Here is a 12746-nt window from a genome sequence, read left to right as displayed (position 1 = left end):
TGTAATGAACAGTAATGACGTGTATCCTAAACTGTAATCAATAGTCATATCGTGTATTCTGAATTGTAATAAATTTGTCAGTTTTTTTTGTTTATTTTTCATGTCTTAAATTTCTTTCAACGTTTTTTTTTTAAAAGGGTAATGATATGCCATTTTCAAGTTTGCCTGAAGCATTATGCACAGTTGATGTGCACATGCATTAAGAATACTGGGGGTGGTTTATATCCTGAACAACATATTTTTACTTTTTTCACTGGCTGTGGTTTGTACTTTGCTTTATCAACACAGCACAACTAAAGTTCTGTGAAACTCATAAACTGCTGGTTTGCTGTTTTCAGAAAAAAATCAAGCTGAACAGTATATGGTATGGAAGGATATCTGAATTGAAAGAAAGGTGTCAGACAATGTTTTAGAAGAGCTGTGTTAAAACAAACAAAACTAAGTTGATCAGATTCGATTTGGGGGGATGACAACTTTACATTGATGAGTGAATGACATTCAGTATCAGAACAAAATTTCTTATGCACGGCGGATTTTGCAGCCACTGACAAATATGTTTCGTGTTATGTTCGTCACTGATAACAAAAATTAATTTCAACATTTTAGCTTAGAGAACTGCTTCCAAAAAGTTTCTGCTGCTTGTTTTGGTTGTTGGTCAAACGTGCAATGACATTTGACTTTTTAAATGAAAGTTTACGAACATGAAAATTAAACAGACTTTATACATATGATTTGATAAATCTCAGACGGGAACAGAATATCCAAACTGTACTCCCGTTTTCACCAATGTCGTTTTGATTTGTTTTTTAATGATAACAAATGATCACAATACAAAACAACAAAAAATATAACATCAAGACTTTTGAACCAGTCTTGAAACAGGGCATCTTCCAAAGAAGACACCTTCACAGGCAAGCTTATAACAAAGGACAGGAGGACGCACACTCTGGCATTCCCATCACACATTTCTCCCTCTTGTCTTGACAACAAGTCAAACGCATTCCTATTCATTTTACACGAGGGAGGTTGCAGGGATAAGTTTCTGGTCCATCACAAGAAGTCATGGCATGAAATGCACGTCGTTCGTTTGAGCAGATGAGGGAGGAAGGCAGGAAGGAAGGGAGGGAGGAGGAAGGCAGGAAGGAACGGAGGGAGGGAGGGCGGAGGGAGGGGGAGGGGCCACAGGGTCAGGGTCACTTGTTTCACTTCTGAAGCCGCAGCTGGTCTGCTTGTTCCGCCCCGCCATAGCTCTCCACCTCCTCGATCATCCCCTGAGCCTGCAACACACCACATGGACACACGGCTCACAACACACCACATGGACACACGGCTCACAACACACCACATGGACACCACATGGACACACGGCTCACAACACACCACATGGACACACGGCTCACAACACACCACATGGACACACAGCTCACAACACACCACATGGACACACGGCTCACAACACACCACATGGACACACGGCTCACAACACACCACATGGACACACGGCTCACAACACACCACATGGACACACGGCTCACAAAAAGGCACGGACCACTTGGGACTTGCACAGTGTTCTTCTTGGGGGCATCAATACCTTCATGATTAAACAACCTCATCAATACCCTTCATGATCTAAACAACCTCATCAATACCCTCCATGATCTAAACAACCTCATCAATACCTTCATGATCTAAACAACCTCATCAATACCTTCATGATCAAACAACCTCATCAATACCTTCATGATCTAAACAACCTCATCAATACCCTTCATGATCTAAACAACCTCATCAATACCCTCCATGATCTAAACAACCTCATCAATACCCTTCATGATTAAACAGCCTCATCAATACCTTCATGATCTAAACAACCTCATCAATACCTTCATGATTAAACAACCTCATCAATACCCTTCATGATCTAAACAAACTCATAAATACGCTTCATGATTTCAGCAACCTAAAAAATGTCCATCAGTTCATAATCTAAACAACCTCATAAATATCCTTTATGATTAAACACAAAATTAATACCCTGCGTGATTAAACAACCTGATAAATACCCTTCATGATTTGAACAAGCTCCTAAACACCACACTGACCCAGATGTAGAAGGTGGCGGCCCCAGCACTGGCATCGCGGACCTGGTCGGTGGTGTAGGCCTTGGTGACCCTGCGGGCCTGCTCGGCCACCTTGAGGGACACGGCGCGGGGGTCGAACTGAGAGATCTTCCTCATCATGGACTCACGCCCTGTCTTGGCCATCAGCGACTGGCACGTCCTCCACACCTGGGGCACACACACACAGGACAGGGTGACTGACTGGCTGCTTCTTGGGGTGGCTGGGTGGATTTGGTTGAAGGGGTGGGTGGGTGGGTGGGTGGAGAGGTGGATTAGGTTGATGGGGTGGGTAGGTGGGTGGATTTCGATGATGTGGTGAGTGGGTGGATTTGGATGATGGGGTAGGTGGGTGGATTTGGTTGATGATTTGGATTTGGATGACGTGGGTGGGTGGATGTGGGTGATGGGGTGGGCAGGTTGAGGTGATTTTGGTTAATGGGGTGGATGGGTGGGTGGAAATGGATTTGGTTGATGGGGTGGATGGTGGGTGGGTGGAGAGGTGGATTTGGTTTGTAGGTGGGTGTGGGTGGGTGGATTTGGTTGATGGGTGGGTGGGTGGATTTGGTTGATGGGGTGCGTAGGTGGGTGGGTAGGTGGGTGGAGAGGTGGATTTGGCTGTGAGGGGAATGATCAATGATGGTGAACACCTTGACTTGTGCTGACGTGTGTCGTCCGTGAAGGTCCGGTCCGGGAGGACGCGGGTTCGAGTCCCGTCAGGTGGGTTCTGTCGGCCCACGACCTGCTCCTACCCACAGCACACTGTGCTAGGGGCTCACATGGGAGGTCCGAGACCACGAAATGGACGGTCATCCACTTCACATATACATCTTTGGGGCTGTTGCTCTGATTTCTGTTATGCATCTTTCAGCCTGGTTGAAGGTGGGATATGTCATGACAGACAGCACGGACATCAATCAATCCCAAACATAAACCCCTCCCTCCCCCATCCTACAGCAGCATCTTCATCACCCACATCATCATTCATCATCATCGAAATGCAGAAAACAAAACATCCCAAATTCCGGGACGAATAAAAAAATAAATCCCTGCTCCTGCCCAGAAATGGTTCATCCCAAATCATATTTCAAATCAGTTGTTGAACCGGAAGGAGTCATCAGACCAGGAGTTCTCCACCCTTACCTTCACCTCCTTCATGGACGACCCCAGCAGCAGGAACGTGGCCATCATGGACTCGTGCACGCCCCCTGGCGGCTTGCCATAGGTCTTGAGCTCGGCCACAGTCTTCTGGTCCATGTTGAGCACGGCGTGTCGCAGCTTCTCCAGGCGAGCCAGGTGCTCCTTGAGGCGCGTGGCCAGCGCGATCTGCAGGTCCAGCTGGTGCTCGAAGTTCACCTCCTTGGCCCGCTTCAGGGCCTTCTCCAGGGCCGGCAGGTCCCGCTTCTGGGAGGCCTCCATCAGGTCTGTTTGGGGGGAGGTGGGGGGATTGTAATATTGTCTTGGTGTATGGATACATTATGTGTTGTTGTTACAGGTCTGTTTGGGGGGAGGTGAGGGGATTGTAATATTGTCTTGGTGTATGGATACATTATGTGTTGTTGTTACAGGTCTGTTTGGGGGGAGGTGAGGGGATTGTAATATTGTCTTGGTGTATGGATACATTATGTGTTGTTATTACAGGTCTGTTTGGGGGGAGGTGGGGGGATTGTAATATTGTCTTGGTCTATGGATACATTATGTGTTGTTATTTTTCATGTGCAGAGGGATGTTATCATGCACTATTGTAATGTGTTGTTTCATGTTCGGCACTTAGAACCCATTACAATGGGAGCTTGCGCCATGTAAGTACTGTATATCATTATTATTGTTATCAATATCAAATGAAACGCATTTATTTGTGTCTTCATACTCTTTCCGCGTAACTAGTGACTGCCTCTCTCTGTGGATCGTTCTGCGCACACATACACACGCGCGAGCGCGAACACACACACACACACACGTATATGCCCGCTTGCGCACACACACATACACACAAATGCGCGCGCGCACAAATAAACACACAAACATGCGCGCTCGTACACACAATCACACACACAAATCACGCCGCAAAATCACACTTACATGCATACACAGATGCTCAACATAATGTTAAACACTGCCATAATACCAACATAATGTTAAACACAAAAAACAACGACAACAAAACAAAAAAACAAACAAAAAAACACACACCACACATACTTATATCTAAAACCCCTGGTACAATTGTTTTCTTTCGAAAAAAAAAGTCTTCTGACGCCTGATACAGGGATGTGGTCATAACGATGCCCCCTCCTGAATACAACCCCACCATAAATACCGCACCCCCTTTATATATATATATATATATATTTACCCTTTTTTCATAAAAAATATCCATTATGAATGCACACGCAAGGGATATGAGAACAAAAAAGACCACAATTCAGGAGAGCAGGAGCAGTACACACACACACACACACACACGCGCACACGCACACACACACATCTTACTTCATATGCACACACTGACAAGCACATGCAAACTCATCCAACCAACTACACAAACACATACACCTTTTTCCAAGTAAACGCATACAGACACATAGACACATGCACACAACCTCATATCACTATGCGCACACATACACACACAACCTCTTTCAATTACACACGCACAAACCCACATAAACTTGTGTTTGTTTGTTGTTGTTTTTTGTTTTGTTTTGTTTTGTTTTTGGGTTACCTGCTTTGGCCTGGAGTGCAGTGAGCAGTTTCTGAGCCTTGACGAGGGTGGCGTCATCGTCAGGCACCCCCGTGTCCTTGTAGCGGGCAATGGCCGCCTCCAGCTGCTTCTGGTCCTTCAGCTCCATGGCCTGCTGCACCGCCTTCCGCGCCAACAGTCGCCGCTCCTCTGTGGGGGGCAACGGGGCGTGGGGGTGGGGATGGGGCGGGGGAGGAAACAGGGTGGGGTAGGGGGGGGGGGGGAGGGAGAGTTCGTTCAAAATCAAATTTTTAATCCGTCATGCTGCAGTCAAGTTAAAACCAATCAGTATGTAGGTATGTATGTATGTACGTATCTCTCCCAACACACACACACACACACACAATGATGACAGTCACAACCAAATGTCGCCCAGTCAATAAAGCAGTCAATCAATCAAACAAAGATCAAGTATTCGATCAACAAACTAACTGCACCCGTTACTTCACACAAACCACTTTGTGTTTACACACACCTTTGTGGACTTTTCGTAGCAGTTAAGTGAGGTAGAATCTTATGAGCTTTTAACAAACCAAAGGTAGGCTCTCTCAAAGCCTAACTAGCGTGTTCGAGTTTTGCGTAGGTCAGGCATCTGATCAGTTAGATGTGGTGTAGCGCATATGGATGAGTCATCACGCTTTGACACCTCCTTGAACAAACTGAAACCAAACTGAGTCTTGAGGTCCATCCTAAACCTAGTCCCGTCCAATCACGTCCATCTTAATGAGGAAAGAACAAACCTCACTTACATCCATTTATCAATTGTCTATTACTTCGTCTATTCTTTTTTGTATAATCGTTTGTTTTGTACATCCTCGTTCATACATTGCTTTAGCCGTAGTTAGGTTAACTCACATACCCAATATTTATAATTACAGTTATCTAGTTATCTAACTATATATTTTTCCTGCAATCCTTCCAACATCCTCCTTCAGACATTGTTTTAATTGACTTTCTTTTCTTGTGTGCCTCTTCCACATATGGTTTTAACCATCACTAGGTTAACTCACATATCCAATAGCTATGATTATAGTTATGTAGTTATATAAATATATATTCTTTCTACAATCCTTCCAACGCCCTCCTTCAGACATTGTTTTAATTGACACTTTTTCTTTTTTCTTTTTTGTAGGGAGGAGGGCTCGGGGGGGGCGGGGGGGGGGGGGGGTTGGGGGTGAAGGGGAAAAAAGAAAAAGGATCGATAAGTTAATCAAAGCACAGACATCCACCGCTGGTGGTTGTTCAAACAAGAGCTGTGACACAATGCTTGACGACCACTCCAGGACAACAGTGACTACATGTCATCTACCTGTACGGTCTGCATGCCCCCCCCCCCCCCACCATCCCCCAACCCTCTCTCTCTTTGTGTCTTTCTCTTGAACTGGGAGGATGAAACAGAGAGAGGGGGGGAGAGTGAGGGGGAGGAGAGAGAGAGGGTGAGGGAGGGGAGGAGAGAGAAGGGAAAGAGAGAGAGGGAGAGACAGGGAGGGAAGGAGAAAGAGGGGGGGAAAGAGAGAGAGGGAGGGGGAGTGGGAGAGAGGTGGAAGGAAGAGACAGAGGGGAGAGACAGGGAGGGAAGGAGAGAGAGGGGGGAAAGAGAGAAGGAGGGAGAAGGAGAGAGAGAGAGAGAGAGAGAGAGATGGAGGGATTGAAGGAGACAGAGAGAGAAAGAGAGAGGGAGGAGGGAGAGAGGGAAGAGAGGAGACTCAGACTCTGGCGTTTTATTGTGCAGCGACCAGAGGTCACTTTCCAACACAAGGGAAGCATGGCATGGTATAGGCGGGAGGAGACATTGAAAACCGTCATCACACCAAGGAACGAGGTCTGACTAGGTCTACCACTACCATCACCGTCATGACACCAAGGAACAAGGTCTGACTAGGTCTACCACTACCATCACCGTCATCACACCAAGGAACAAGGTCTGACTAGGTCTACCAGCACCATCACCGTCATGACACCAAGGGACAAGGTCTGACTAGGTCTACCACTACCATCACCGTCATGACACCAAGGAACAAGATCTGACTAGGTCTACCACTACCATCACCGTCATTACACCAAGGAACAAGGTCTGACTAGGTCTACCACTACCATCACCGTCATTACACCAAGGGACAAGGTCTGACTAGGTCTACCACTACCATCACCGTCATTACACCAAGGAACAAGGTCTGACTAGGTCTACCACTACCATCACCGTCATCACACCAAGGAACAAGGTCTGACTAGGTCTACCAGCACCATCACCGTCATGACACCAAGGAACAAGGTCTGACTAGGTCTACCACTACCATCACCGTCATCACACCAAGGAACAAGGTCTGACTAGGTCTACCACTACCATCACCGTCATTACACCAAGGAACAAGGTCTGACTAGGTCTACCACTACCATCACCGTCATTACACCAAGGGACAAGGTCTGACTAGGTCTACCACTACCATCACCGTCATCACACCAAGGAACAAGATCTGACTAGGTCTACCACTACCATCACCGTCATTACACCAAGGGACAAGGTCTGACTAGGTCTACCACTACCATCACCGTCATTACACCAAGGGACAAGGTCTGACTAGGTCTACCACTACCATCACCGTCATTACACCAAGGAACAAGGTCTGACTAGGTCTACCAGCACCATCACCGTCATTACACCAAGGGACAAGGTCTGACTAGGTCTACCAGCACCATCACCGTCATTACACCAAGGGACAAGGTCTGACTAGGTCTACCAGCACCATCACCGTCATGACGTGACAGACAGGGCAGCAGGCAGCACCATCACCATCACCGTCATGACGTGACAGACAGGGCAGCAGGCAGCACCATCACCGTCATGACGTGACAGACAGGGCAGCACCATCACCGTCATGACGTGACAGACAGGGCAGCAGGCAGCACCATCACCATCACCGTCATGACGTGACAGACAGGGCAGCAGGCAGCACCATCACCATCACCGTCATGACGTGACAGACAGGGCAGCAGGCAGCACCATCACCGTCATGACGTGACAGACAGGGCAGCAGGCAGCACCATCACCGTCATGACGTGACAGACAGGGCAGCAGGCAGCACCAGTGAGAGCTGGGATCTGGTCCGTGTTCAGACCAACGGCCACAACGTCCACTCCAACCACACCATGGCAACCACCTGGACTGCAGGGAGTGGGGGAGGTGGGTAGGGGTGGGGTGTGGGGAGATGGGGGTGGAGTGTAGGGGTGGGGTGTGGGGAGATGGGGGTGGAGTGTGATGGTGGGGGTAGAGAGAAGGAAGGGGAGGAATAAACACGGTTCAATGAGTTTCAGTTTCAGTTTCTCAAGGAGGTGTCACTGAGTTCGGACGAATCCGTATACGCTACACCAAATGTGCTGGGCAGATGCCCCACCAGCAGCGTAACCCATCACGCTCAGTCAGGCCGTTGGCTGCATGCATGATTGTGTATTTGTGTACCTCTCAGAGAGGATTGCTGACAGAATGCTGCCAGAGGACATCACTCTCGTTGCCATGGGTTCTTTTTCAGAGCGCCAAGCGCGTGCTGCACACGGGACCTCGGTTTACCGAATGACCAGACGCTCAGTGTGGTTCTCGTACACCACACGTACTATCTGAATTGCCTGATACAACTGTTTTCTCGCCCATCCACAAGGACGTGCAGCTTCTCTTCCGCTGTGTGTCTTGTGTCATTTCCCCCAACCTCTTTTCAAATTGTTCTCTCTCTCTCTCTCTCTCTCTCTCTCTCTCTATATATATATATATATATATATACAGAGAGAGAGAGAGATGTATAGATATAGACACAGATAGATAAATACGTCTGGTCTACTCTTGTCTACCACGTCATATGACTGAACCGAAGCCAGCCAGTTCAGGAAGACCAGCTCCAGACGTACAGCCCTAAAGCCGGATGCCTGAAGGTACTTCCCCACGGCGACATTTGATCCCGACAGTACACCCGACAGGTTAATTAACCAGTGCGGAACTTCATTGATCCCGACAGTACACCCGACAGGTTAATTAACCAGTGCGGAACTTCATTGATCCCGACAGTACACCCGACAGCTTAATTAACCAGTGCGGAACTTCACTGATCCCGACAGGTTAATTAACCAGTGCGGAACTTCACTGATCCCGACAGGTTAATTAACCAGTGCGGAACTTCACTGATCCCGACAGGTTAATTAACCAGTGCGGAACTTCACTGATCCCGACAGGTTAATTAACCAGTGCGGAACTTCACTGATCCCGACAGTACACCCGACAGTTTAATTAACCAGTGCGGGACTTCACTGATCCCGACAGTACACCCGACAGGTTAATTAACCAGTGCGGAACTTCACTGATCCCGACAGTACACCCGACAGTTTAATTAACCAGTGCGGGACTTCACTGATCCCGACAGTACACCCGACAGGTTAATTAACCAGTGCGGAACTTCACTGATCCCGACAGGTTAATTAACCAGTGCGGAACTTCACTGATCCCGACAGTACACCCGACAGGTTAATTAACCAGTGCGGAACTTCACTGATCCCGACAGTACACCCGACAGTTTAATTAACCAGTGCGGAACTTCATTGATCCCGACAGTACACCCGACAGGTTAATTAACCAGTGCGGAACTTCACTGATCCCGACAGTACACCCGACAGGTTAATTAACCAGTGCGGAACTTCACTGATCCCGACAGTACACCCGACAGGTTAATTAACCAGTGCGGAACTTCATTGATCCCGACAGTACACCCGACAGGTTAATTAACCAGTGCGGAACTTCATTGATCCCGACAGTACACCCGACAGTTTAATTAACCAGTGCGGAACTTCATTGATCCCGACAGTACACCCGACAGCTTAATTAACCAGTGCGGAACTTCATCAGTGACCGTGCTATGTGTCCGCTTCCGTTTTCGCGTATCATAAACATCGATGTCCACACACGTGCGGCAGGGGTAGAAGTATGAAGGGAGGAAGGTAGGAAGGTAGGAAAGAAGGGATGGAGAGAGAAGGGGGAGTGAGGAAGAGAGCGAAACACGCACACACGTACATACACACACACACACACACACACAGAGGGAAACACTTTGTAACCATGCGTATTCTACAACAAAACTCGATTCTTCCTATATCAAGTCGTGTTTTATAATGTTTTCCCCCCTAATTCCGCTTATCATCAAAGGTAGTCTCCTCAGTCATCAACGAATCTAATTTTGTGCTGAGCCTGACTTACTTCAGGACAAACGTCACCCACCTAACCAAACGTCACCCACCTAACCAACCGTCCGACCAGTCAGAAAGAAAAAAACACCCTGTCCGAAACAAACAACAACAAAGCTATGAAACACAAACACAAATAGAAAAAAACCAAAACCAAAACAAAATAACAACAAGAACAACAACGTCAACAACAACAACAACAACAACAAAAGCACACACAAACAAACTGAAAACCAAATGTAGGTCACTTTATATCGTCAAACTATCATAAACAAATATTCTAAAATAATTTTATGATATCAATACCATCGACCTTAAGAACCACAAACCATTTTCGTGATTCACAAAAAAATGTTTTGTTCACTATATAAAAAAAAAATGTTTCGTGAATGCACGACTTAACACGTGAGTGAGAAGCAAAGAAGCTGAATTTTCAAAAATTGATATTCGTGATAAAAGAAAATGTTTCTAGAATCTAGATTGCTTTCCAAGTATGCAAGACATTTAATACGTGCCATTTTCTTTGAGCCGTAAACATGCAGTGCTGAAATTCAACATGAACCTGTATAATATCGCGTGGTGTATACATTTGTTAAAGGTCTAGGACCATGCATTCTTGACCACAACTCGCATGCAGACAAGCAGTGCATGTAACATAGGATTGGAAATTGACGAAGGGAGGAAAGACAGCCATGCCATCAAATAAAGAGCAGATGTACCGTAATTTCTATTGGGTACGTTCATTCTGGGATACTCTGAAGACAGCCATGCCATCAAATAAAGAGCAGATGTGCGATAATTTCTATTGGGTACGTTCATTCTGGGATACTCTGAAGACAGCTATACCATCAAATAAAGAGCAGATGTACCATAATTTCTATTGGGTACGTTCATTCTGGGATACTCTGGTCTATGGTCCAGTATTTTAACATCACCTACACTGACCGGAAACAACAAAAACAGCAACAAACATGCAGTCACACGAGTCCAAAATCCAGGTGATATGATTCACACTGGCATATCTACACTAAATTTCACATCAAAAGACCGTGGAAAATAACATGGGGTAATAGTGTGGCAAAACTGCACTATATGACAACTTGCGGATGCTTCAGGGGTCAAGTAAAAAAGACGTGCAGCACTACATGCAGGGATCCATGAAGACTGCGTAAGGATACTGATGAACTGAACGAACTACGGCAGGCCGTGGTGGTCAGAAGGATTCATCTCCTTACACGTGGATACAGAACACAGTGCGAGGAAAGCAAATACCATGCAGGGGGCGTCTGTACCTGAAACTGATGACGTAAAACACATCGTGACGTCAGTGTCAACACCACGTCCAGTTCCAACAGGATTGCGTAATCAGAACTGACGACATGCAGTCTGCAGTGAGGTGACGGCTCAAAAGGCTCATCAAAAGCTTGTACGGTGACAACAACGTGCACATGACCATGGAAACTACCACAACGGATGACATGCGGCTCCACGTGACGTCAATGCATGCTACGTCCCACCGGTGACACAAGCAAAAAAACCCACAGCGCGTTCTCTTGACGTCACGAAAGCTGGCATGCCGAGAACGTGCATGCTGAGAGAGCCCACACCACGCTACCTCTGTACGTGCGTCCGTTGGCAAAGCGGGGGAACCTCTGTTTCGGTTTCTTCGGCTTGCTGGTCTTGGGTCTGGTTGGGCGGCAGGCCATCACTAACGGGACCTCCACGAACTCCGCTTCCTCCGTGGGTGCTGTGACTGGTTCTATAGCCACGATCTCCCTGTCCTCTTTCCCCTCGTCGTCCTCCTCCTCCTCTTCTTCCCCTGGTTCATTTTCCCTTCTCTCTTCTTCTCCTTCCTCTTCCTCCTCCTCCTTCTCCAACTCTCCCATCTGTTCTGTGGCGGTGTCTTCTTCATCGTCCACTGTTTCCCAGTCATCTTGGGTTGACAGAACATTGTTACCACTTGGCGATATAATGCTATTTGCTTCTGTTTTCACATTTGTTTTGAGATTCCACAAAACTACATGTCTCATTACGACTGGGGGCAAAACCCTGACAGAAATGATTGGGGATCAGCCATGAAATGATGAATTTTAAGAAATTATTTAAAAAAGCCAGAATTTAAAGAAATTCCATAAAGTTGGAATGGTAATTATTATGGTGATTATATATTTTCTATGGTGAAAGGGAATGGCCAGCTTTAATCCCAGGATAGCTGATGTTTATTTCCATCAACTGCAGTTGTATACAGATCTGGCACAAATGGATGAAAGATTAAACTATGACCTTGGGTTCTGCATTCACCCTTTTCATGGAATAAAATCTTTCACACTAGAAAAGCTTTGAATTTGAATAAAATGGATTGATATTAACATGTTAAATCAGAACAACATATCTTTTCAGACAGTACTTGCAAGACTGTATCGCAAGACACCCAGTTGTGTTCAACTTCTCTCTCTGCAAAAACAAAACCAAATTAGCAAACAAACGAAACAAACTCGTTCTCGCGTCAAACACATGATCTCTCCACCTTCAGTGTTCCCTTAGAGATGAGAAAAACTTGGACAGTCACCTTAGTTCAAGACTGAAATGATAAACCTTCACTGTTCATTTAGGGATGAGAAAAGCTTGGACAGTCACCTTAGTTCAAGACTGAAATGATATACCTT

The 12746-nt window shown here is 46.5% G+C and overlaps 1 protein-coding gene across 9 annotated transcripts in view; it reads right to left on the bottom strand.

Moving 5' to 3' along the window:
* Positions 1 to 405: 405 nt before the first annotated feature.
* LOC143279651 (uncharacterized) overlaps positions 406 to 12746 on the bottom strand; it is a 124204-nt gene continuing 111863 nt past the window's right edge. For 8 of the 9 annotated variants that reach the window (XM_076583681.1, XM_076583676.1, XM_076583677.1 and 5 more), the window contains 5 exons: positions 11696 to 12013; positions 4843 to 5010; positions 3261 to 3541; positions 2103 to 2288; positions 406 to 1277 (listed from right to left, as the gene is read on the bottom strand). In XM_076583681.1, coding sequence (XP_076439796.1) covers positions 1203 to 1277; positions 2103 to 2288; positions 3261 to 3541; positions 4843 to 5010; positions 11696 to 12013 — 1028 coding nt within the window. In that variant the 3' untranslated portion in view covers positions 406 to 1202. The remainder of the gene's footprint in view (positions 1278 to 2102; positions 2289 to 3260; positions 3542 to 4842; positions 5011 to 11695; positions 12014 to 12746) is intronic. The other variant, XM_076583682.1, reaches the window with a different exon arrangement.

This window comes from Babylonia areolata, chromosome 3 (genome assembly GCF_041734735.1).
Source record: "Babylonia areolata isolate BAREFJ2019XMU chromosome 3, ASM4173473v1, whole genome shotgun sequence".
Lineage (NCBI taxonomy): Eukaryota > Metazoa > Mollusca > Gastropoda > Neogastropoda > Buccinidae > Babylonia > Babylonia areolata.
Note: the sequence above shows the minus strand (reverse complement) of the source record. Positions and strands in the feature narration are given on the sequence as shown.